Source organism: Diadema antillarum, unplaced genomic scaffold (genome assembly GCF_040938485.1).
Source record: "Diadema antillarum isolate AM-2024a unplaced genomic scaffold, OU_Dant_1.0 seq00001106_RagTag, whole genome shotgun sequence".
Taxonomy (NCBI): Eukaryota; Metazoa; Echinodermata; class Echinoidea; order Diadematoida; family Diadematidae; genus Diadema; species Diadema antillarum.
The window spans coordinates 224,494-251,586 of NW_027271922.1; the positions used below are offsets into that span (position 1 = coordinate 224,494).

The 27,093-nt window shown below is 37.7% G+C and overlaps 1 protein-coding gene across 1 annotated transcript; it reads left to right on the forward strand.

The window, feature by feature from the left end:
• The first annotated feature begins 814 nt into the window (after nt 1-814).
• LOC139743784 (medium-chain acyl-CoA ligase ACSF2, mitochondrial-like) lies at nt 815-25,231 on the forward strand. Its single transcript, XM_071654239.1, has 13 exons — nt 815-950; nt 6,882-7,051; nt 8,069-8,251; nt 9,124-9,242; nt 9,669-9,837; nt 11,726-11,821; nt 12,391-12,539; nt 14,539-14,707; nt 15,496-15,603; nt 16,753-16,904; nt 20,386-20,527; nt 24,568-24,678; nt 25,109-25,231. The coding sequence occupies exons 1-13, from the start codon at nt 815-817 to the stop codon at nt 25,229-25,231; spliced, it is 1,827 nt and encodes a 608-aa protein (XP_071510340.1).
• The last annotated feature ends 1,862 nt before the right edge of the window (nt 25,232-27,093 follow it).

Consider the following 27,093-nt stretch of genomic DNA (forward strand, 5'->3'; position numbering starts at 1 on the left):
AAATTCCTTTCTTTAAATACGTGTGTGCAAATGTAGGCTTCGGGCTGTGTGCTCTGACAGAATAAAATCAATGTATCATCGATTTCATATCAGTGCGTGCGTGTGTGTGTGTGTGTGTGTGTGTGTGTGTGTGTGTATGGGTGTGTGTGTGTGTGTTGTATCATCCCTAAATGCAATAACATACATGTATTTACATCTTACATTTCCCGTCTATAGTCAAGAAGACCGTTGGGGGCGCCACAGAAGACTTCGCAGCCAGTTTCCTCCACCCCTCCCTCTCCTCTTCTTTTCTTTGTGCCTCTCTCAACTTTAGGCCAGTCAAGTCTTCCAGTCTTCCCCTCTTTCCTCTCACCGTGCCTTGTAAGATTGATGTGGCCAGACCTGATGATCTCTCTGCGCCCATACCATTTGCATTAGCGATACATGTAATATCAACCCTAAATGTAATACATTTTAACACTATGCGTAATATCGACCCTAAATGTAATAATCATGTCAACCTTTAATGTATATCAACTTTATCAACATTAACTTTATCAATATCAACTTTAATGTAATATCATCGTAAATTCTGAATGTTGATGTTTGTGGGGTAAAATTTGCGCTTGTGTGGGTGTGATTTTATGCATTTATGCAAAGAGTTACCATTTTTATAAACATTGATAAGGAGAAGAAATACGAGGGTGTGTCAAATCTGATAACATTTCTTTTAAAATCTTATCTAAGTCGACATTTTCACATTTCCCGTTTCAAATAAGTGCCTTATCAAAGTTGTATACGTGACCAGCTGTCATGAATATCGACCACCGTGACCATGATGTACATTTTGCTCAAGTCAGAGGTTACCGTCAACGTAGGTTACCTTATCCTTTACCTTTCCTCGAGTGGAACAGTTCCAAACGACGATAAAGGTGGGATGAAGGGCGACGCAACATATATCAGGGTAAAGGGTGAGGGGTGGGCAGCTATCCCTCCCATATTTTTCAACATGCAGTCTGAGTAACGATACGCGTTGCATTTCCTCTTTTGTTGTTCCTTGACTGTGATTTTCTTTTACTCGTTATGATGCAGTTTTTCCCCCAGACGGGGCACTGCATATTGTGTAGACATAGAGATAGAAACTCCAACGAGGGGGCACATTTTATGCATAAATATATCAATTAACTGTCCTTTCACTTCCGCCCAAGTTTTGTGCCCATACCGAGAAATAGGGCCTATACCACTTTGACTTATTTATGTCCATCTTTCTGTCTTTGTAGTTACTTTCTTTTCTTTTCTTTTCTCTTTTCAACCCTGACATTCGGGAGGAATTAGTGTGGGAAATCATTTAGCGCAGGGATCAGGGACGGATCTAGGTATTAAAGAAGGCTTTTTTTCCTTCTTTTTTTTTTTTTTTTTTGCTAACGTTGGGGGGTTGACACAATGACAATTCTCTCGCAAATTTGGGTGACAAGCAAGAATAATAATTAAAAAATTATGCCAACTCTTGCAACGTTGAGTTGAACCTGCCTGAGACAGAGTGCTATTGAACGCACTGCAGCGTGGGTATATGGACACATGATGGCATTTGTGCACAGCACATTTTCACTTGGCAGTCCAAGGCGAGGGGGGGGGGGGGGAGAGGGGGTATCCCCCTTTTTTTTCTAATTATTCTGAATAGCGTTTCATGAAACATGTCAGTCACTGACAAGTGTTTTACTCTATTTGGATTATTGCATCTGATCGGATGAGATTGAATTATTTTGTCAGTGGGAATCACTGACAAAGAAAAATGATGTAAATTGGACATGAAACAAAATTAGGGACATTTAGAGTTCCACATCCCCCCCCCCCCCCATGTGACAATGATAACAGTCACGGCTACATTTGCAAATTAAAGGATGTGATGGTGTAATAGCCTACAGATTTTCCACTGACCTTCTCACAAAGTTTTATCAGAGTGCATTACTACCTTTTATGAAATAAGATATACTATATAGGAGAAGTTGTAACCATCATATTGTAATAGATAACCATCAGTTCCTGGGGTAAAGCGCATTTCCCTTTTTGTGCGATAGCTACTCTGACGTATATTTTGAAAAAGCTATAAGAATGTATAACTAGAGACAATTTCAGGAAGTGCATTCCTCCCTCATGGGCCAAAGGGTCAATGCGCAGTATAGATTATGATAAGTATTTTCCTTGATAATCAATTTTCTAATTTCTTCCCTATACTCAGTCTTAATGACCGAACGGTGGGTTTCGCAAATATTACGATTTCTTTTAGCCTAATAAAATACCTGACTATTATTGAAGAATCAGATAAATGTTGACTTTTTATCTGATTATTATTATATTATATAGGCCTATTTATCATTTAAAGAGAAGTGAACTTGGAACTTTGGCACATTTCATCAAGATATCTTGCTAGTTTGAAGGGCGTCAAAGTCGCCCTCGTAACGCGTTGTTTGACGAGATAAAAGAATACAGGGACGGAAACCTCCTAAAAAGACAAATATAAAATAATGACATGAAAGTAGTACACTGCGATATTTTCTCTCACGAACACCAGTCCCCACAGTGGATCTGTCGGTAAATTTACACCAGATCATTGCTTTTTATGACCCAAATCTATTCGTCCGCTATAGATCAGCCGACACGTATGACATGAATACGTCTTTAGCCAGGTGTTTTCCTACGAAGAATATCAGTCTACTACTCGGAACGGGATTGAGGTGGCAGAAAAAATGTCCGGTTTCGAACATCTTGGCACCATCAGTGAAAAGGTAGGGCGGCGAGGTACTGGATTTATTCGTCTATGCGGTGCTTCAAGCCTCTGTAAAGGACGATACAGTTATGACCAGAATAAACCTGTGCCGTTTGTCTGCCATAATCATTTGATACCATTCTATCTGTGGCTGTTGTTGCAGCTGCTATTAATTCTCTATATTATGGCCTCTACTGGTTTCCTTATACACAAAACTCGGTCACATGTTCCCCCTTTCCATTTTAATGCCAAAGGAAAGGCATAATCATTCAATTCTGTCTAAACACAAGAGGTGTAATTTTCATAATATGACCTTTGATTTCATGAGACATTTGATTTTCTCGCAGTCCCTGGTAACAAAAATCGAAGATTAGTTTCTAGGTAAAAAAAAAAAAGGGCAATAAAAATGATAATGAAGTGTCTAGGTACATTATGGTTCAAGAATTTTGAATCAAATAGGTACACTGATGTACACATGCCGTTTGATTTGAAACGTAGAAAATACGGAACTATTCGATCATTGCAAAAAAAAAAAATTTTCAAGATTTGAGATCACGATTCAGCATCCAAGGAATAAGCATTTTATTCTGTAATCAGACATGGTCCATTTCTATCATTGAGCAATAATCTAAACGTCTGTTTTCAAATATTCCTGTGTTAGGATAAAACATTTTCAAAATCTCAGAGAAAGAAAGTAAAAAAACAGAGTTATATTATCTGTCTAACTATCGATAACCTTTGAGCCCTGAATTTGTTCTCTGCGATCACACCTGCTAATGGTCGCTCATCACCGTTGACATCATCTGTATTATCGTAACTGCATTGTATTCAATCAACAGAAGATGTATGTTTGTCAAACATTGTAAAAACAAAAATACAAAATAGAAATTGCACCACAGGAAAATTATGATGCATAAGATGGCACGAAACCAATGTTTTCAAGGACAAGACATCGCCTTTCAGACACAGTTTTCAAATTTGGGACCAAACTCAGAGAGAAATTCGATCCTCTTTCGCTACCCAAATGTGTATAACTGATCTCTTCCATTCACCATAATCCCTTCATCGACAAGCTATTCATTTCAATCCTATTCAATTCAATTTAATTCAATTCAACTCAATTCATTATCATTAATTTCCATCCAACACAAGTGAAACAAAATACAAAAAAAGAAGGAAATTACACAAATCACAATACATGTAAATATTTAATGTTGTGTGGATTGTAAACTTTATAATCAAATATTGTACACTGATGTATAATGAAGTAGAATAATCAAGAACAGCAATGCATGGAATGAAAGTATGGGATAAAATACATGTAGTCCACTGAAAAGCAGGGCTTGTAAAACTTCGCTCACTCAAAACGAAATACGTAACTAGCAATGAATAAAGATTATCCAAAATTCATGTATACAACAGGTAACAAGGAAAGGATTATCATAAATAGCAAACTATTTTAGACTACAAAAAAATACAAAATAAAGATTAAGCTAATTATGTTAATACCTGCAGGCACTATTCGCTGAACAATGTGTACAAAATATATACTCTCAACCAAAAAAGTAAGTCCCCCCCCCCCCCCCAGCATTTTTGGATATATCTCAAAAAGTATTTCACCGATTTTCATAATTCACACGGAAAATGGATAGGGAATTTTATTACTCATAACATGAATGGCATATCAGTGCCACCAGATCTTTCTTTTCATGAGCATACAGTGAAGTGTTTAATAATTGATGTGACCACCCGGCATCTCTTCCTCATACTGTTAACTAAAGTTTGTACTTGGCGCTGCTCAATGTTGGCCCATGCTCTCTGCAAGATGCGCTGAAATTGTTGCAGTGGAGTGCCATCTTTCACCTTCTTGCTCGCTTTCCGCTTAGTGATATCCCAAAGATTCTCTACTGGATTGCGGTCAGGGGATCTTGCAGGCCACTCCATACGTTAAATGCCATTTCCCTCAACAAACTGATCTACAACTTGAACGCATGATGTAAAATGGCCATAAGCTTATTAATGTGATCAACCTAAATTGGAATTTAAAAGCACATGGCTTCTACCCACATTTTTCATATTGAAAAGGCCTCTTGTTTAAAAAGTATGCATAACATCTCTTTAATAGGAAGCACATTGTACCTGAGGAAATTCCTGAGAATTACATAACAATTTAAAAAGACCATTTGCTAATTTGCATAGGAAATGTACACAGTATACTTCATATAACCTGAAGTGCAACTTTTTTCCCTTGTATTTTGACATAAAATGCATTTTTTTTTTTACACCAATAATGAGATATGTTGGCAATGATATGCCATTCATGTTATGAGTAATAAAATTCCCTATCCATTCCCGTTTGAATTATGAAAATTGGTAAAATACTTTTTGAGATATATCCAAAAAATGTTAGGGGAAAACTTTTTTTGGTTGATTGTAAATATAACAGTGGGTAAAACACACAATAGTACATAATACACACACACTCACTTGCCCGCATTGAAACCGTCAGCCATTTGCTGCTTGGGAAAGTGTTCTTTGGATTCCAGTCAAATGCACTTTGATCTTCATCTGCATAATCAATAATGGCCATATTCAATATAATTTGATTTGATTTGATTTGTTTTCTTCATTTTTCGCAATGTTGATATATCGTAACAAACAATTTTCCTAGTGTGATCAGACATTAGACGCTGGACAAAAAGTAAATATGTGTATAATCATTAATATATACCAATCATAAAATATAGTTTGTGTAAATTGATGTCATAAACGAACAAATGGGACAATTTGGTCATTCATTCAAATCATAAGGAAACAATATTCAGGAAACTGGCATATGACTTTGATATTACCCTAAGATAAAATGGCCATGGCTTATCTTTTACAAATAATCTGCTATGCTTGGTATGATAAAGGGGCCCTACACAAACAAAAACACTTAGGAAAATGCCGTTGTGTTTTGCGCATGAATACAATATGATAGGAAGTGATATCTTTACCATGACCCTAAATCTATCAAATGTGACCTACACGTTGAACAGTCCAACTCTTTAATACATGTACATTAAACTAAAAGTTTACGTGACCATTTATATTATGACGGACCTTTATATAGCTGACAATGCTCTGATTCTAAATCACTTACCCAGCAAGCGCATGCAGCTACTATAAATTCATTCTTATATATCTTACTGATATTGCTAGCTGCCACATTTTGACTACAATGTTTGCAAGATCTACTTGGTCATCAATGCTACAAAACCGGGAAACTTGAATTAAAATATTGTGGAAGCTAACCACTGGAATCGATACCATTGCGAATAGCTTCCAATTGGCCACACCATTATGCTAAGTCATTGGCACTTGCTTTTGAGAGGCTCACTTACAATCACCTTCATATTCAATGGTTTGTCACACCCTCGACCGAAAGCTTATTTGCGCTGAATTTTTGTTCAAATATGACCCTCACTTTTTAATGAGGATATAGCGAATGATATATGAGAACAAGTCGTCACAATTACGTTGCCTTTAAGAAGGCGGCATAATCAAAAGAAACAGGTCAAGAACCCATCTCTCTTTCAGTGGTACAACTGTAAATTTGTTTTCATTAGTATCAATTATTTGTCCCATGTCCAATTATTTTTGCTAACACAACCTTTTTCTCTTTTTAAATTGTCAGTTTTCCTGCTCCTCCATCTCCTCCTCCACTTCTGTTTACTTCTCTTATATACTTTTTTCTAAGTATCACCTGTAAGATAACCTCCAAACTTAGTAAGCCTTCAAACGTGGCAGCGAAGCTGCGATGTATTGTCGTTGATATAAAAATGAATAAACAATTAACATTATGGACATTATCACCATCCTGACCATGTCGTTTTGAAAGATTTCGACTCAAGGTGCTATTATATTCCACGAAATCAAATAAAACAAGATGGTTTGTCTTCAAATCATTAAAGTTTTGACGTTCAAAAACACGTTTGCCCTACATCTTGTGGAACTGTTAAAGAGTTGTTTACCAGTACACAAATCCTTCTATTGCGATACTTTTTTTTTATCATCCTTAAATTATGGCTCTAGTCGTTCGAGACTTATCGTTTTATTCATCATCACCTATTTGCATATCTTGCTGGAGAAGAAACTTGTGCTAGTCTCAGCTACTACAAAGCTGCAGAAGACAGCAGCTTTTTAAGGAAAACTATTCCCGATGTCTTGGACGAAAACCGTGCAAAAATCGCCCCGACAGTGACTTCGTCGTCTTTTTCCTCTGATCATGTACGAAGGACTTTCAGACAATTCAAAGATGAGGTAAACGAAAAGAAAGCCATGAAATTGCTTTTACTTTGTATATTGCACCCATCATACCAAAACCATAATGACAGTATGTTTATGTCGCACATTAGTTGTTGACATCATGCTATTGGATCGGGGAAAATGTGCATAATTTCCTTATGAAAAAGAATTCAACCAGCTTTATCTTTATTTCTTCATTAACCATTAAGAGCTATTCAAAGAATTAAAAAAAATGTACATGTTTTGGAGAAAAACAGGATAAAATAACGACGAGGTGGAGCAGGAGAAAAAGCTGACAAAAAGGTTGGTGTGTGATGATTACAAACAACTATTCATTTTTTTTTTTTAACTGATGACAAATGAAGCTTAACAAGACAGTGGTATCACTCCGGTACAATGAAAAACAATTAGAACGAGAGGGAATTCTTACATAATTATCATAAATTGTATTCAGTCGAAGTGATTGTAAGTTAGATGGCGTGAACAAAAAGCAGAATTCTTTAGAATATGGTGTTTTCTGATTTCTAAGAATTTGTTTCCCTTTACCTTGAAGGATTGGCAAGGACAAAAGACACTTTCGAATTGTGCATGACTACAGTCCTACTAAATCACACCCAATCCATGTTTCAACCTAAAGAGTTTATGACGTCAAAGGTAGTGAGTTATCGACAGTATTGAAGTTCACATACTAATTATCTTTTATTCTTTCTATTTATGTTGCACCATTTAAGAAAACAAAGCAGAAGAGGCTATATTCGTATAGTGTTCACATTGTGCTTGAAATCTTCAGGTTGTAACTGATAACTTTACATTGAATACACTGCTTCGTCGTAGGTTAACGACATAATGAGTTCAGTTCAAATACGATTCAATATTGCCCTGATATGCAAGTTATTTGTGTGTCAAAGGGCAATCTATGGACACATTGTTAAACACTTATATAGGGTATGTAATTTGATAAATGTTACCAACAGGTCTAGTATTGATTGTCACCAATCAATACCCTTTACATTTTTATGTGTTCTCTGAAAGGTTGACCGCCTCGCCCTCGGTCTGGTTCGCATCGGGGTACGCCACGGAGACCGGGTGGGAATCTGGGGACCCAACACCCTGGAGTGGCTACACACACAGTATGCTGTGGCGTCCATAGGCGCCATCTTGGTCAATATCAACGCGGCTTGTCGACCCTTCGAATTACATCACATCATGACCACGGTAAATGAATGTGCCAAAAAAGGGTACCCTCCCCCCCCCCAAAAAAAAAAAAAAACACCTTAATTACAAATTATTAGCCCGATTCTTATTAATCGACACTGTAGTGATCGTGATATTGGCACCGTGGATACTAAAATCTAATCTCATTGGACACATACCTGTTCAGCAAAGCAGAAAGACGAATCTCACAACATAGGACTTCTCACAACACATTGCTTGTTCCAAAATATTTGCATCAAATGCTTGTGTTTGATAGGTAGCTTTGGATACACACCTAAGTCACTTCATATTTGCAGCAAATTTCCATCCATTAAATGCCCGTGTATTATAAATGCCTCTCCAACTATCAATATCTCTGTCACCCCCCCCCCCCCCGCTCATCTCTCCTTTATTCCTAACCTTTGTCTCTTTTTTTTTTTGACAGTTTGATAGTTTTAACTTATGCTCTTTTGTGGTTCTTGCATCCAGACGTTTGGGCTTAAGATCTTAGAAAATGATTCTTGGCTTTTATTAAGTCAACCAGATCAAATTCTGTATCAAATTCTAATAAATACACGGTAATTGGGTAAATTTTTCCTGCTCTTCAAATATTCGTAACAATTCCATGTATAATGGCTCGTTGGCATCAGAAGAACGATGTTACATGGCATCAGAAGAGCACATGCAACAAGTTCAAGCACTTGATGTTTAGATAATTTTTGGTAAGAATGTAAAAGGTTCTTGTTTTTATGTTAAAATACGCAGAAGCGTGCGTCAACTTGACCCGCGCTACTGCGCACGCTCAGATCATGTTTTTTTTTTTTCCCCTTTAAACGTCCGCGCGTCTAAAATCTAAAGCTACCTATTATGTATATGTATATATCACGTGACAGGCAGGCATGAAGACGCTGGTCTCCGCATCATCGTTCTTGACACAAGACTACTACGAAATGATCGCTGAAATTTGTCCATCCATTACTTCATCGTTGGAGGGAAAGTTGCAGAGCCCTCAGTAAGTTGTTTGAGAATAGAATTTATAATATTTCAGTTTTGTGGCTCTTTTTTTAATACGTTACTTAAGTAAACAACATAAAAAGGGAGACAACAACAATGAATGAGTACTACTTTAACATCACAATGACTTCCAAATGCATGAAATTCTTCCGTTGAGTTGTTTTTATTGCAACTGATTAATTTGTTGATCAGTTCTGTCACGAAATGATTACAGTAGAAATGGTTTCTAGGTGAACACTTCAAGAAATTACCAACACGACCAGAATAGAATATCATTTCAATTGTTCGAATTTGGGAAAAGATTGTGCTTAAACTCTGGTTTTAAAACAGATTATTGTTTGAGTGGTGATGTGTATTGTGAGATATCACAACACTTTTTTAAAAATAATAATTTATCATGATTTTAATTCGCTTCCCTGTCCAGACTCCCAGACTTAGAATCAGTCGTCATGTACGGTGGAGCAAAGCGACCAGGAGTTTACCTCATGGATGACGTCATGACGATGGGGAGTGATGACGAAAACAATAAGATTCTAAAGGAATGCAGGAACAGGCTTCACTGCGATGACCCGAGTAACATGATTTTCACATCGGTAAGTAAATTATGATAGCATTGTTTTGATAAAATAGTAATCGTGAGCGATTCAGGTAAAATGGCAATAAATCTGTTGGTCAGAGGTGAAAAAAAGAACTTTCCCTCCCTTAGTTTTCGTCTGTTTTACTTTTATTCAGTTAAGGGAATTTGGGGAAGTTACAGTTTATCCTCTCACTTCCTCTTTACGTGCGCTTACAATGTTTTGTAATGTTTTCTCCCACAGGGCTATCTTTCATTCGTTGTCATAAAGATTAATATCTTATCGTAGGCTTTGCAACGTTAATGATTTAAAAAAGTGAGGATAGTGAATACAAAAAATTATAGAATGTATAACATAGCTGCACAATTAAGTCTCAACCAGGACGTTTGTTAATTTGTTCTACTTTTCATTCAATATCTGATATACTTCAGTTATGCCTTTGAAGTCTATACACTTTGGTTTTCCGAGACGACCTTAAAACTCTAGCAACTGCTCCTGATGACGCTCTCCTGTTATTTTCAATCATAGTTTTTCAAGAGATTAGTAACATTATTACATGAAAATATATTGATAGCACTTTTAACGGCGTATGAATAAAATGTTTCTTCTATCACTTAATTATGTCGTAATATATTGCACCTTGTATTATAGTATGTATTCAGCATACGTCTTGATATTTAAGTATCATGTTGTCTATAATTTTGTTTGTGTTTGAAAAAGAAGACATGACATTTTAAGAGTCTGCATTCATGAGTTTTCGTTCCCACAAACTAAATAATTCTGTACCACATTATTAAAACTTTAGAATCCAAAAGGTTTATTTTCTGTTCTCAAAATTATTTCCAAATCAGCATAATTTTCACCACGACTTGTTCAAATAAATATACACAATGGTAGCTTATTGCACTCCTGCCGAATAGGAGAAATTTGGTGACAAACCTTCGCACCAGAGCTTTCTATCCACAATGTCCACATTTGATCGTAATCGTCTAATTTTGGAAACGATTTTCTTTTCTTGATACCAATCTTCTACAGTAATCACTTGAAAACAATCTTCTAATCCATGCTAATACGCTTCTTGTCGCATGAAAACAATCCTGTATTCACTCTAATCAAGAGATAACAATCTTGAAATGACTGAAAAACGCCCTTTTAGTCCATCATGACTATTCTTCGGGGTGCATACTGTCGTTTGGTGCGTATTTTTACTACATTTGTATTCGAAACAGACTCTTATTTTCCTGTCCTGATTTTTTTTTCGGACTTTGATAAGTGCTTTTTGTATTCAAACTGTACAAATGGCGCTTCGAATTGAAGGCACGAAATACCTCCCGCATGCATGTAAAGCGGTACGAACACAACACACAAATAATTATGGATCTTACGGAAGACACCTTATTCTTGCATTTCATGCAATCATGTGTAGACCAATTATATGGAGATCAATGTAGATTAGTTACGCCAATCAATGTTGAGATTTCTTCTTTGCGTAGTTTTTCATAGTCTTCCTCACCCTTCTTGACAGATGCTCATAATAGGCGATATGTGTAGAGATCTGTGATTATTTCGCGTTCAACTTTACTATTAGATTTCTCGTTTATGATAGGTTTACATTTCAAATGCAGAAAAATATCAACATCAATCTTGCTTTCTAATCCAGATATTCGAATTGGGTGGATTTGTGGTCGTATTTGTTTGCATTGTTTCATACATGAGTTTATTATTCGCAGCAAGTGTTAAGTTTGATGTAGTTTATTTTTGCACCATACTCGGCAGTGAAAATAATGTCATGAAGGGAAAATGACATATATACCATGTGGACACGTATTTCATGCAAATTTAAAGACGCACTGCAAATGATTTTTTTTTCACAGTTTTTTTAATTCCTCGTTGTGACAACTTTTAGGGAACAACTGGTTTACCAAAAGGAGTATTAACTACGCACTTCAAGACTGTCAACAATATCTACCACACCGGTCTAAGGATGCGTTTGGACGAGATCGTGAGTTCACAAGAAAAGAAAAGAAAAGAAACGAAAAGAAAAGAAAAGAAAAGAAAATCTGATCTCGAGTGGATGATATCCCTTTCCCGTATTCTTCTTTCCTCTCTTTCCATGCAGTTCTCAATTTCCCATCAAAGCCTGAATTCGGATAATTCTGCTGTGAGAAAAAAAAAATCATCATCGTTAACATGATATTTCAAGGAAATATAAGCTGAAGTAAAAATGTATACATACATTTGCAAAATTGAGAGGTAGATAGGAATGTTCAGTTGATGGAATATGTTGCCGATTTAAGGGTCAGATGTGATCTTAGAAACCAAAAAAGCTCGCGAAAATTCTGCAAGCAACATCTCCCAACGTAATGTGAAACAAAGCTGAATAAATAGATATACTTTGCAAATCTTGGCTTAATTCTGTACATTCTGAATTCGTTGTCTTGGGAATCATTTAAACTTGTAATATTATAGATAACCCTTTGTGTCCAAAGGTCTTGCTCATATCAAATAACATTATCATATCCGTTAACATGTAGTCTGGTGGTAGTTTTTCTATATGCACTTCCTATATAGAGACATACATCGTGTGCCGCGGTACCGTTATCACACATATTTGGCACAGTGATCATCTCACTAGCCCATGTCCTGTTCGGTCTCAAGCTGGTGATACCATCTCCAAGTTTTCAGCCGGGACCAGTCATTAAGGCCATCAACGATGAAAGGTATCATAGGTGTTATGATAGCTTTTCTTCATCTCCTTTCTCTCCCCCTCTCTCTCCCTCCCCTCCAATTTGTCACTTTCTCTCTCTTTCTCTCTCTCTCTCTACATTATATATATATATATATATATATACATATATATATTTCCAGCCATGAGGGATTTTTTATAAAAAGTAAAAGTATGAAAATATTCAGAAAAATTATGCATTAATATGGGTTCAATGCAGAATCAAACTGAGAAGAGCACAAAGTGCATCTTATACCACTAAATTCTGTATGTTAATGAGAAAATACAACTCTTTTTTAGAAAAAGCAGATATATCTAAATTCCCTCAATAACCCGTTTTCTCTGCATATTTAATATATACACCCATTTTTTGCATCCCTGCCAATCTCTCTGAAATTGTATTAATGGTACAGTCCTAAATCTATACACACTATGTCATCTGTGCCCTACTATGGAATAGTCCTGAGGCCCCAGACCAATGATAAGACTTTGAAAAACATTGTCAAACCCTTAAGGGGAATCCCAAAAAAAAAATCCCCTTAAGATGAAACGAATTCCCCTTAAGATGTCTCGTTTCAAGACGTATATTCCCCATTTGAACCATTTTATATGTGTATAAATACACACACACACACACACACACACAAACACACACACATATATATATATATATATATGTATATATTTATATACATAATATATATATGTATATATATATATGTATATATTTATATACATAATATATATATGTATATATATATATGTATATATATATATATATATATATATATATATATGCATATTATATATATTCGTCGATGGGGTGACAAGACCTTGTATCTGCAATTTTGGTGAAAATGACTTTTTTGGATTAATGGTCACATAATCAGTTATGTGATGTCCTGTCCAAATCCTACCTCTCTTACCTCAAAAATCAAACCACCACAGCAAGTCAAAGGAATGTCTATCGCATTTGATATAGTGCTTTGGCTGCCATGTTTTGTTTTGTTTTTTGCTCTCCTGAACATTAACTTGACATTTTGTAGATACGAGGTCTTGTCGCCCCAGCAGTGTGTGTGTGTGTGTGATGCGTTTTTTTTCTTTTGTTTTCGATTGATCTGTTTCCGAGATATTTCCTATGTAGAGACATCCTTCCCAATGACCTAAATTCACCGCCTCATTTTTTTTTTCTTTTATCCAGGAGAAATAGCCAGCGTCAAGGGATCTCGATCAAAAGGGGATTGGATGGAAATCAGTTCACTTTAGTTTGGATCACAAATCATGTCGGAATTTTGTCAGGATTTAGTCTTGTAATGTCATAATTTCGAATTCAGTAAATGCAGAAAAACACTGAAGAAAAAATCGGACCATCCATTCAAAGTTATGAGGTTTTACAGGCTGGCTAAATCCATGTGCCGTAATCTCTAGATTGGAGCTACACAACAATTAATGGTGTCACGACAGAAGAAGAATGTTACGTGAATTTAAAAAAAAAAAATTGACCTAACAAAATTTCACATTTCTAGACATCGTAACAGCATTCGACCCCTCTTTCTTAATTTCATGTTTACATTTTAAAGATCATAATCATACCCTGTATCTGTATTGTTCTGTCCAAGCATGGAGCTACTTATGACTTAAGATGAGGATGCACATTCATCGAGACTTCAATTCATCGGAACCTAAACTCATAAATTGCTCTATGGTTTTCCTCTAATTGATGCTCATGTTGTTTCTGGTTTGTTGCTCTGTGTGTATGTGTGTGTGTGTGTGTTGTTGTTGTTTGTTTGTTTGTTTGTTTGTTTGTTTGTTTGTTTGTTTGGGTTTTTTTCCACTGTGTACGACGGACGTATGTGCTTCTTTATACCTCCTTCACTACTCAAAGCTAGTGCATGTATACTACGCCATTAGAAGGACAGGACTTTCAAATTAGTGGTTATGAGTTAAACTTTTTCCGACAACCCACACTGCTTGCAAAATAATGCTTGATACAGGTGCACGATGTTTTATGGTGTTCCCACGATGTTCATCGCCCTCCTCAACCACGAGTGGATCAACCGGTATGACATCACCAGTGTGAGGTCGATCTTCGTCGGAGCATCGCCGATACCGCCGGAGACCATGAGGCGTACCAAAGATGTCATGGGACAGGAAGAGCTCGTGGTTAGTTTGTCTTCTATTAAATCCAGTATCATTGGTGGAAGACATTTTGATGATTTGTGATCACATCGACGAAAATAGAACAAAGATAGCGGTAGAAATACAACAGTGAGTCAGATGGTATGTAGCTGATGTGACGGTATACCAGGCTGTGAATAAAACCCGTATAAAGATATTGTACTCATGTCGCTGACATTTGACCAGGCACCCCCCCCCCCCCATTAAGGTATCGTGTAAAGCAACGCCAATGTCACTTGTGTTTGGCATTGGGTTATCCCACGAGCTCGACACCCACGAGCCATGCAGCCCACGAGCTAGACACTGAAAAAAGATACATGAGTCATACACCCACGAGTCATACAGCCCACGAGTCATACACCCACGAGTCATACAGCTCACGAGCTAGACACCAAAAAACCAAGCCCACTAGCTAGACAGTAAGTAGAATAGACCCATGAAATATACACTAGGGTTGTTGCTCATGACCTCGACACTAGCCAAATAAAGCTAAGAAGCTTGACACTTGGCAAAAAACAACAACAAAGGTCTACGAGTTCGACATTATTCATGATGAAATGTCGAGCTTTTAGGCCTTATTTGCCTCGTGCCTATTACAGCTCGTGGACCTTATAGCTCGTGATGTCGAACTCGTGGAGCCTTGTTCACTCAGTGTTTGTCTCGTGGGCTGTATAGGACTCGTAGGCAGTATGACTAGTGGGTTTCGAGCTCGTGGTGAGCAGCCGTTCGTATGACCACCATTTTTTTTTTTTGTTCTGTATCGGTGAATCCAGAGTGCCTATGGTATAACGGAAACTTCTCCTATGATCTCGCTCAGCTCACCGCATGACTCAGAAGACCAACGTGTCAACACCGTCGGAAAAGTTTTGCCCCATCTAGAGGTAATATCATTTTCAAGTAAAACTTTGTTACTTCTCTCTCTTTGATCTCATCAAATGGAGAAAAAAAAGAAGATAGCACTAACGACATTGTTACCTGGTTACCTCTCATTTGTTTCATTATTTGTTTGCTTGCTTGCTTGTTTGGTATCAATATCAAATACAGATAATCCATGGGGTTGCATTTTACTTTGCATACTTTGCTGCTCTTTTTTTTAAAGATAGCAACTGCAACAGAGCACATTCATAATGTCAACACCCTGTTTTTCAACCAGAAAACGCTTAGCTGCCATGTTTGTATAATACTCCATAATTATGTCAGTTCAGCTTTGATTATTTGAATGTGATGATTAGCAACGCTCTCTGTGCATGGGACATGCTACCAAATAGCCGTCGTACAATGTTAAACTTAGGGCTACCAAACATGTATTATGATTAATTTCTCTTCAAAATATGTTCATTCTAAGAAATAGCATGACAAAATCACGTGAATTTTCGTGCATAGTGTATAGTTAACAGATGATCACTATGCAATTCTGTAGTTTCCCTCTCAAAGGCAAAATGTGTTTTATTCAGCGTAATGTGATAGTTTTGTCATATTTGTTCTGAATCATCGCATCAGAACAATGTTAAACTTAGGGCTACCAAACATGTATTATGATTACTTTCTCTTCAAATATGTTCATTCTATCTAGGAAACCGCTTGACAAAATCGCGTGAATTTTCGTGCATGGTGTATAGTGACAGATGATGAACTGATGAATATGCAAAGGAAACCGCGTGACAAAATCACATGAATTTTCGAGCATGGTGTATAGTTAACAGATGACTATGCAATCCTGTAGTTTCCCTTATCAAAGGCAAAATGTGTTTTATTCAGCGTAATATGATAGTTTTGTCATATTTGTTCTGAATCATCGCATCAGAGCCGTCAATAAGTCAAGAAGGTCAAACTTTTAGCGGTATACTCACAAGCAAGCAAGCAAGCGCACACACACTTGCATACGAGAGAGATTTAACACATGGGATATGCTGCTACATGCGTAAATAGATTATGTTGATATTGTGATGTCAAGTTATCTATGCATTCATGCAGGCATCTATTCAACATTCATAAACATCGAACGCAATCGGCTCTTCCCTTTTTTTCAGGTGAAGATCATAAGTCCCGAAACCCAGAAGACAGTTCCCTTGGGGTCTCCAGGTGAGGTGTGCGTGAGGGGCTATGCCGTCATGGCGGGATACTGGAGAGAGGAGGCAAAGACAAGTGAGGTTATTGACGACGAGAACTGGTATCACACCGGGTAAGCTGATTGCCAATAGCAAAGCCGAAATATTTCAAGGGAAGTTGAATGATCTAGACAACAATTTTCAGCGGATGATAGGAGCAGGAGATCGAACAGATTAATGATATTATTTGCATTTCCAGTATTCTCTGTGCCTGTCTGTCTGACTGTCTGTCTGTAGCTATCTGTCTTTAGGTCTGTAAAGGGAAAATTTCCCCAGACATTCGTCCACTTTTCTTAATGTATATCGGGCTGTCTGTCTTCCGAGTGCATATCTATATATGTGTGTGTGTGTATGTGCGTTTCTGTGTGTTAAAGTGTCCCTCATTAAAGGATGTTTACAGGCTTATCCCACAAACTTGTGTGATTCCTTTCTCAATATTCTTTTTAACTCCCTCTATACATCAGGCATTCCATGTGGAGAGAACTGCGTTGACAGGCCCGTAGCCAGGATTTTTCAAGGGGGGGTGCGGTCACTAAAAAAACGGACCTTCGGTACCAATACCAATGATGACACACACACACACACACACACACACACACACACACACATACACACACAATTATATATATATATATATATATATATATATATATATATATATTCTTTGGACGACCGAACTACAAAAGTTGTATAAGAATTTGCGCGCGAAGCGCGCCGCAAATTGTGAATTTTAACTGTTTTAATGACGTTTTAAAGTCTCGAGGAAATTTGTATTTTTGTCTGTTGCATGCAATCGCGTTACGGTATTTCATCTAGGAAATAGTAAAAACTCATTTTGCCAGGAAGTTGCAAAGTTTAATTGTGTTCGAGAGTCTGCGCGCGTAGCGCGCCGCAAAATTGAGAATAGTGATTTTCCTGGTGTTGTTTTAACTTTTATTTTTTCTATTGTATACCCGCGTTAGCAGGCCTGAAGCCAGGATTTTTAAAGGAAGGGGGGATTGCGTTAATTAACAAAACGGTCCTTTGATACTGTCCCGGGAGGGGTAGCGACAATTAAAAGGTGGACACCATGCTCATACATGGACTTTCAAAATGGCCCCTAAACGAGTAATGATCATATGATTTTTTCGCGCCTTATAAATGTTTCCTGCACCCTAAAGAAGTACTTCATCATGATTGAACAATATACCATTGTCCCAAATTTCGGCCTTTTTGATACCCTTTGATTATATACGCTCGTACATCACACTTTCCATCTAATCCGTGAGAAAAAAACGACCCCTATTACGCGTTTTCTTTAGCGAGTATGGTCACGGTGTCCACCTTTCAGTTGGAGTTTTCCATCCCATTGGATGCTGTTTGGAAGATGAAACATTCACTTTACTATACAGTATATCAGCCGTTGGTATGCGAGTTTGTCAAAAACGAAAATAAATAAGAAAATTTTAAAAACAAAATGAATTGTAAATTTGAACCATTTATATTTTGCCTCCTTGTGGTAGGATATTTCCAGCACTTCCGAACTTTCAAATAATCATTTTAGATTTAATGATATTAAAGGTAGTAGATCCGATTCGCAAACATCTCCAATATCAGTCAAATGTCATATTAACCATCATGCTAAGAAGGTTTTCTTTGTGAAATTTGGAGGTCAGTGAAATTCAAAAATTAAACATCCGTTAGCCATTGGAAGAAGTTGAGTGCAAATTCAGACCTCAGGCTTAGTGCTCAGATGTTTTCCTATTTGATTTGATCTGTCTTATACTGTGCACACTAAGATACATACTGGAATGGTTATTTCTTATTTATTAAATTATAGTAGCATATTTGGTTACTAGCTGTCTCTAGGCATTTTCGAATTTGGGCTGCAAAGAGATCCACTACCTTTAAGTTAGAAGAGAGATAAGTAAATAATGATAAAATAAACAAACAAAAAAGAATGAGTTTCTTTTGTAATACTATCTGACAAACTTTTTACTTTACTATTTTACTTCATAGCTCAGCACTTTCCATTCTCTCTCATACCCTCTTACCCATTACATTTAAATGAAATACAACTAAAATGAGTTTGCGTGCCTGCATAATACTCTTTGGAAATTATAAGTGAGAATGTTCTTAGGTTTTGGCTCACTTTAAAATGAGAACCAATAGAACTGTCACAACATGAGAAAATGTATAAGTAATAATCAACAGTACATTTCCGAATTTGGCCTGCAAAGAAATCCGCTACCTGTAAGTTAGAAAAGAGATTAGTAAATAATGATAAAATAAACAACAAAAAAGAATGAGTTTCTACCGCCGTATCCAGAACAGAGCCTGAAACGGTGCAGGCTCAAGAAATCGTTTGTACTAATACGTCTTGTTTTTAAGACAGGCCTTTCATTTTGTTTTGTCTCTCCTGATCGTTCGTAAGAAATGCTAATTCATGACCACCTTTTCACAATTTGATTGGAGCATGCATTCATAATGGAAAATAGTTGACATAATAATCTATCCCCAGGCATTATCATGCCAACATGTACTTATATATACATGTACTATATCTTTGTGAGACGTAGATATAAAATGTCTCAGGTTTTCGATTATAGTAATTTAGAGGAAATTTCTTTAATTTTTATCATATATGTAAACTTGAGGTTATTAGATTTTCATCCACTTACCTCTGTTCCTGTGAAAAAAATGCAAGTGTCAACCTCAATGTCATCCACGAATCGCACGTACTCGGGCGGCCAGTGGAAAAAAAAAAACACCGGTCACACGCGCCAAGGGCCATGGCATGCAGTGCCAATATAATAATAGCTCGCACAAATTGATACATAATCCCATTTGTGTTTGTGTGCATGGGGACGATCCGATGGTTCATACAACAAAAGGGTATCGTACAATCATTTTTAACATTGTTAAACGTACTCTTCCACATTTACGTAGCATATAATGTGTCTTTATATTTATTTGGATTGTTATCTTGAGAATTGCTAAAAACCGTTATTATGAAAAAGTGGACCTTTCAGAATTTGGGGGGGGGGGGGGGGTGCGTACGCACCCGACGCACCCCCCCTGGCTACGGGCCTGGTTGAGTTTCCCCTTTCTACATCTCTTTAATACTTTTGTGCGACTCGAAATGTGCTTCTTACATGCATGTCTGATTTTAAGATTATGAAGAAGATCGGTATTAACTGAGCATATCAACTTGGCTCTATCTAAATTAAGGCATAGTCACGGATGACGATGTACATGAAAAATCTGTAAACGTCACGACAAGTTTAAGGCGATCGGTGTCTGATTTCACAGGAAGTTGAAGGGACGGTAGACAACAAGTCCTTCGGATGATCGACTCTTCCCAGCTCAAATCAATTTGAATCAATCAATCAATCAATCAATCCATCAATCCATCAATCCATCAATCCATCAATCCATCCATCCATCCATCCATCCATCCATCCATCAATCAATCAATCAATCAATCAATCAATCAATCAATCAATCAATCAATTAATCAATTAATCAATCAACCATTTCCGAGCCTCCTTACATCTTTAATGCCTCTCTTTGTAGCGATATTGGAACTCTGGACAGAGATGGATACTGCAGGATCATTGGGCGCACCAAGGACATGATTATTCGAGGAGGGGTCAACATCTACCCTACAGAGATTGAAAATTTCATTCACACTCATCCAGCCGTTCGGGAAGTGCAGGTGAGACTGATCATGATATTGAGTATAGTAATGATCTGAAAAAGAGTATAGTAATGATCTGAAAAAGAAAAAGAAAAACGAAAACAAAACAAATAAACAACAACAACAACGAAAAGATGCTTGGCTTCTTTCCTGAACTTGTGATGATAATTCCCGGCTTTCCGTGTGTGTTTGTTTTCTTGTGTATAGCAGAGAACAAGCCTCTCTCCTCTACCAACTTGATGAATACCAATTAGCGAGGGAGAATGATAGCGAGAATCTATGTCGTTTAGGGCTGATGTCATGTCATTCTTGTGGATTAAAGGTCTTGAACTCTGTTTCTAAAACAGCTTCTCATTGGTGAATGTGATCATTTCGACATCGCTCTACGTGGTTGGGTTAAGGGCACTTCCTCCCTTCAGGTACCTTAGTGTATCATCTTGTGAAAACTGCCTGCGTCACACTTTATTAAACAGACAATGCACATCTTAGAATGCACAATTTATTGAGGATTTATTATTACCTCAGTGGTATTGGTTGATAACATTCCTTAAGCCCCCGTTCCACTATGCCGTTCTCGCTACGATTTGACAATTTTCTCAGGTCGGGAAGGATCGGGTAAAACCTGAGCCGATCTGGACACAGTACGATGTTAGAACGCTCTAAGTACGCTGCAGTTACGACTACCAAGTGCTTGCTACGCTCTTACTACGATGATCGGGAATTAGACATCGCGATCTCTGCCGCTGCCGGTACGCTTTAGAACGATGTAGCTACGCTGTTAGTGCGATGTTGCCGATGTTATCCGACCAATGCACGCTGTATCTACGCTCTGAACGATCTATACGATCTTATCACGCTGTTACCCCGTTCAGAGAGCTGAAAAGTGCCCGATGTGCCCCGATGTACCCCGATTCGACTGTGGGTCAGCAGTCAGTCAACTTATTAGCATGCAGAACCGAAGAAATATACTGTGGACCTCGAAGATTCATTCTTCTTTTTTTACTTTTGATTTTCAAAGTTGTTGTTGCTTCGTTATTCTCACTTTTCTTCATCAGCGAGCCCGTGCTTCTGTGCCTCCAGTGCCCTGGTTATGACCCACCATTTCCCTCTCCTCTCCCCTCCCCCCCCCCCCCCTTGTCCACCTCGGACTTACTACCTTCTTCACTACTATATCTTTCTATCCTCTCATCAAGTTTTTCCTTACAAGAGAGCCGCCATGTGTTTGTTAATGTGCGTCCGTATGTGTGCATATATGTATGTATTACTCTGTCTGTCTTTTTTTTTTTTTTGCTACCGCTTAGGGAAATTTGTTGTTGTTGTTTTTTGCAATTATATATTTTTCTCTATGAGGGGACTGCATTCTAATACTACAAGCTCTGCTTTTTAGCAGTCCCCTCCATTTCCAGCAATATTTTGTATGCATTTACCACAGTGACGTAACTGTTATTTGTATCTCTGTTGATAATTTGCCTGTATCTCTTTTACAATGTTATTCTGTTCATCGCATTGTGGTATTGATTTCATGACGTCTGTGTATATGAGCGTTTCTTTGTATTTTTTATTATTTCTTTGTTGGAAGTGAAATAAATCAACTTGAACTTGAACTTGAAGAGCCTCCTCAACTCACGGTTCTTTTGCAGCAATTCATTGTATTAACAAAGACGTGCTGATTTTTCACAGGATTTTTCTTGATGTCCTTGCTTTTATAGTCCGTCTTCCTCCAGTTGTAGATGATTTCATATTCTTCAAAATTCTGCTATGTCCTCTTCCTCCTCTTTCAGCATCACGTGCAGTCTCTCTTTCTTCGCCTTTTGGGTAGCTGCTTCGCTGCTTTCTTCTCTTCTTTTTCTTCATCTCTTCTTCTTCTTCGAAAATTACAGCTAAAATTACTTCCCGTTCTTGTGCCGATGTTACTACGCTCAGAAAGTTACTTGTCATGCGTATACTGCCTATGCAGTTCATGGTCCAGGTGAAAGTTTTAATGTATATTTTTGCTTGTATGAATTTGGCACGAACACGAATTCATTTATGTATGGCTGAATTGCCCTCAAAACGTGGAGGAAATGCAAGCGATTATCATACTACAGATTATGCTTTATAGCTCACCGTAACTTGATCATCATAACATTATCGAAAGGCGATGTATAAAACTAGCTTGCTATTTGCTGAAAATACCGATATTTTTTTTTTAATATACTTGGTATCCATGGATTTTTCGGCTGATATCAAACACGTGGGATGTTATTCTGAGAATTCTTGTTCTCGTTTCCGAACCGCTGATCTCTCTCGGAAGATCAGTGTTCCGAACTCTCACGGTAATGGTTGTCACCAATAGACCACTAGAGGGCATGCTTTCTTGCTGTACGATGGTGTGCGATTGAGTTTAGAATCACCTCTTCTCCACAATCTGTCCACACAACAGTGAAGGCAGGAATATTGCTATCTCTTTCCCCTCCCTCTCTTTCCCTCATCTTCCAACTTTCTCTCCCTCCCGCCCTTTCTATATTTCACTCTCTTTCTCTTTTTTTTTCTTCGTCGCTCTGGATTTTACTCTCTCAATAATTCTCGTGATTACTTGAATGCAATTGACGATTGGATTGGGAGAAGAAATGGATAAAAGTATTGTGTTATACAATAATTAAAAAAACATCTTTGATTTCCATTGAATAAAGCAAACCCAATATCGTTGTTAAAAGCTACATTTGCACCTTTCCAGGCTTGCCAAAGTCACAACCACATGGCTTAGCAGTCATCATTTACCAAGGCACTCCTGAGATTAATATAGGCCTACCTGCCGTATGTCATGTAATTCTCCCAATGTCTTAGCTTAAACACGTTCAAAGCACTTATTGCCATACAGCACAAATTACAAGGTATACAGACTTACTGCGTAGCATGTAATGGGAGATTCGTTTCAAACACAAGGAATATATTCGTCGCATCATGATCATTATGTTATACATTGTAATATATTGCGTGGCAAAGTGTCGACAGTAGAATTAACTATCAGTATTGTATTTCTGTTTTCAAGATACTTAATGACTTAGCACTGTACCACCTGAATGATCTTGACACAAAACGTCCTATATATTATGTCATCCGTCATTTTACTCTAAATCCACTGTTCATCCCGAAGCCCAACATCGAATTTAAAAAAACGATCCTTTTCTTTCTTAGTGCCCAGTATTTACAACAAACTCTCAACCCATATTCAAATGGCGACAACACTCACTTCTTTTAAGACCCAAATACAATCAATTAACTTCTCAGTGCAGATTTAATACAAATTCTGGCTTATTCTTCTATAGTTTTGTGTACCGACTGAAGCCACAACTGTTGTGTGGCACGTTGATTACACTGTCTTGTTATGTAGAATCCTTGTTCTGTTATGAGTTTAGTTTGTTTCTGTTTGTTTGTTTGCTTTTCCTGTTTAGCTGTTATTGTGTTGACTTGGTATATTTTGGTTTTGTTGTAATATCTTTTTTTACACTGTGCAAATAATTATTTCCAATATGTATTGTATATTTATGTTAACAGGGCTCTTTTTTAAAGCAGGCCTTTTGGCTCTGAAAAGACTACCCTGTTTTTGAATAAGACTGAATAAATGATAAGTAAATAAATAAACATATAATAATAAGTATAATTTGCCACTTTGGATGTGTAAGAACTCCACGGATATCTCAGCTTGTATCGTAAACTGATTACATAAACGGCGTACAATATTCAGTATCTCATTGTATTGCCATGTGTGCATTTTTACTATGAGGTAGAAGGGATATCCATGTAATTACAGCCATTCAGGTTTGCTATTATTCACACCTAGGTTATCCATCCTGGCGTTCAACCTACTGTAAATTGTTTCAGTTACTTCCATTATGTGTGTGTGTGTGTGTGTGTGTGTGTGTGTATGTGCGTGTGTGAGCATGAGTGTGTTCAAAAGTCAACGAGTCAGATATGATTATAATCCAGAGGATTGATCTGTTTAAAAATGACTGTAATCATACCCATTCAAAATGTAATTTGCTGTCACGCGATAATTTCTATACTGCTATGCCAAGGTGGTTGGAGTACCGGATAGCTACATGGGAGAGGAGGTGTGTGCATTTGTTCAACTCAAGCCTGGGATGGAGACTACGGTAGAAGCCATCAAAGTCTTCTGTAAAGACAAGGTAATGTTTATCAATGTTTCAATTATAGATACCCAGTAACGTGCCTTATAATTGCAGCTTTCCCTATTTTTATACAAAACGCATTACAATCTCGGGAATCCATTGCAGTGAGCTTGTTTCGGATCTGCGAAGTCAAGCAATTGCCACCGGCAAGCTTTCTGAATGCAAGGAACCATCTCGTAGATGGAAATATTCGCAAACTTACATAAGATTTCAGCCGAACCAATTTATTGTAATATCTCGGCAAATCACACGTGTTTATCCAAGCCTTTTTAACCATGTTGTGCCTCATTGAAGGTGCAGTCATATCATTATACAACGGCCTAAGGTTTAATGAAAATCGCTAAGTTGTGTATTTTACCTTAATTTCGCTGAATAGGCCCCTACTTGCTCGAGAATACGTGATGTTCATGCTTTCTCATCCCACCAGATTTCACACTACAAAATCCCGCGATACATCCGCTTCGTCCGGGAGTACCCGATGACCGTGTCCGGAAAAATCCAGAAGTTCGTGCTGAGAGAGCAGTGGAAGGCCACAGCAGCGGAAGAGTGACGTTTCTTGGAAGAATGATTCAAGATGGCTGCCGCTCCCTTGATAACTTATTTTGTAATGATTAGAAACGGCATCGAACTTTATCTAATCATGGTTATGACCAACAAACGCAAGTTTCATTCGATTTAACTGATCCCTGTTTCATAAAGCTGTTCGTAAAGTTAAGCATGATTTTACGAACGACCGGTATATGAAGTGTCAACATGTGTGGCCATTTTTCCCTTACGTTTGCAACAAAGAAAGACTTCATATCAGTACTCCATCTACACTTTGGGGCAACCACTTTCAACTGAAATTTTGTTTTAACATGTAAGAATGAGCATTATGATCTGCAAATTTCAACTCTAGCTATTGAAATTAACAATGATTAGGAAACTCACTTGGCTTGCCATATCCAAGTCGTTCGTGAAGTCGTGCGTAATTTTACGAACAGCTATAGAAACAGGTGGCTTTTCCAGAGGTGCTGGAGGCGTACGTCTTTGAACTGCCCCACATAAAGTCCCTCATCCTCTTTCCTCTCTGTATCCCGCTGGTCTCCTATACATTCCAATGAAATAGTCATCTTCAGAAAGCTATGTTTTGACGTCCCACTGCTTGGCCTAATACTTGACATTGCGGTGTCGATGAGTCTATTAGATTGTGACAAAACTAAACGATCATATATAGGCAATATAATTTGTGACTATGGATCTTCGCGCAGTAATTTGTTGACTTTGTTTTTCAGACTCCATCCAGATGTCAGCAGACATTATGGGTTGAAATGATACCCATCAAGATTAAAATGTTTGTCTGCTTTGTTCAGTGTAGCTGCCATATCTCTACAGATTCAGTCAGTCTTTCGTTTTTTGAAGGTCGTATGATAAGACTCGTATTTGGGGACGGAATACAAAATGTAATCTTGACTCGCCGAAATGTAGGAGGGTGTATTGCCCAATTGATAAATGACTTACAGAATAGGCTTGTCAGTAATGTCAAATGTAAATTTTGATCGTGTTATGTCTTACCGGTACACTCTTATGCAGTTTGAATAATATTGATATGCCATGTTTGCGATGGTTTTTTTTTTCTACACAAAAAAAAAAAATACAACGAACAGAAAATAAGTCTATGAAAATGCACTTGGCCCTATATTAAAAAACAATTTGGAAAAGTATTTCCCCGAGGAGATAGCACTTAGCTACTCAACTCATCCGTCCATGAAGTACAATTGGTAGTTTTAAAAGGCTGGTGAGTTCAGTTTGCACATGGAGAGTCCGACAACCCTTGGGCCAGCTTTCTGAGGTTGATGAAAACGAACGCTTTATGAGTTGTAAACACTGTACAAGCAAAAAGACAGCATCGACAGCAGAGATCCAACATAGATCGAGAAACAGCCGGGAGCGTTGACTGAACGCTGCCTGCTTGTCCTCATCAACAAAGACTGTAGCGTTCGGAGAAAAATCCATGAAGGATCAGACGATAGATATTCTTGTTTTGCTTTGTTTTGTTTTTAATTTAGAGGACTATACACTGTAGCTTTAGCCCGGGCTCGGAATAGTCAGAACTCATCGACATGGCGATCCACTGTGTGTAGACAGCAAGACTTCTCATGAGGTTCCCGCCAAAGGGGATGCTGCATAGCACTGATTCCTCGCCGATGAGATATACCAACGAGCTTGAAACACAGCTCCTTGGGTATACCAGGGAGAGCTGGTTCACCTAAATGTCCCTGGTTACGCACCGACGTGCCGAGGGCCTGAAGTGTGAGGTGGTGAGAAGGTCCACTACTATAGCACCAATGCGTCAGTGTGCTTTCTCGCATCGGTATCATGTCTGAATGTCTTGATTATAACAGTTTTGACCACTATCGCGGACTTTCACGA

Bases quoted from the DNA above. Each gene is read 5' to 3' on its own strand.
- LOC139743784 (XM_071654239.1), top strand. From the start codon at position 815: ATGATGTACATTTTGCTCAAGTCAGAGGTTACCGTCAACGTAGGTTAC. The intron at 7,052-8,068 runs GTAAACGAAAAG...GTTCTCTGAAAG, and splicing joins TCAGACAATTCAAAGATGAG to GTTGACCGCCTCGCCCTCGG. The intron at 9,838-11,725 runs GTAAGTAAATTA...GACAACTTTTAG, and splicing joins GTAACATGATTTTCACATCG to GGAACAACTGGTTTACCAAA.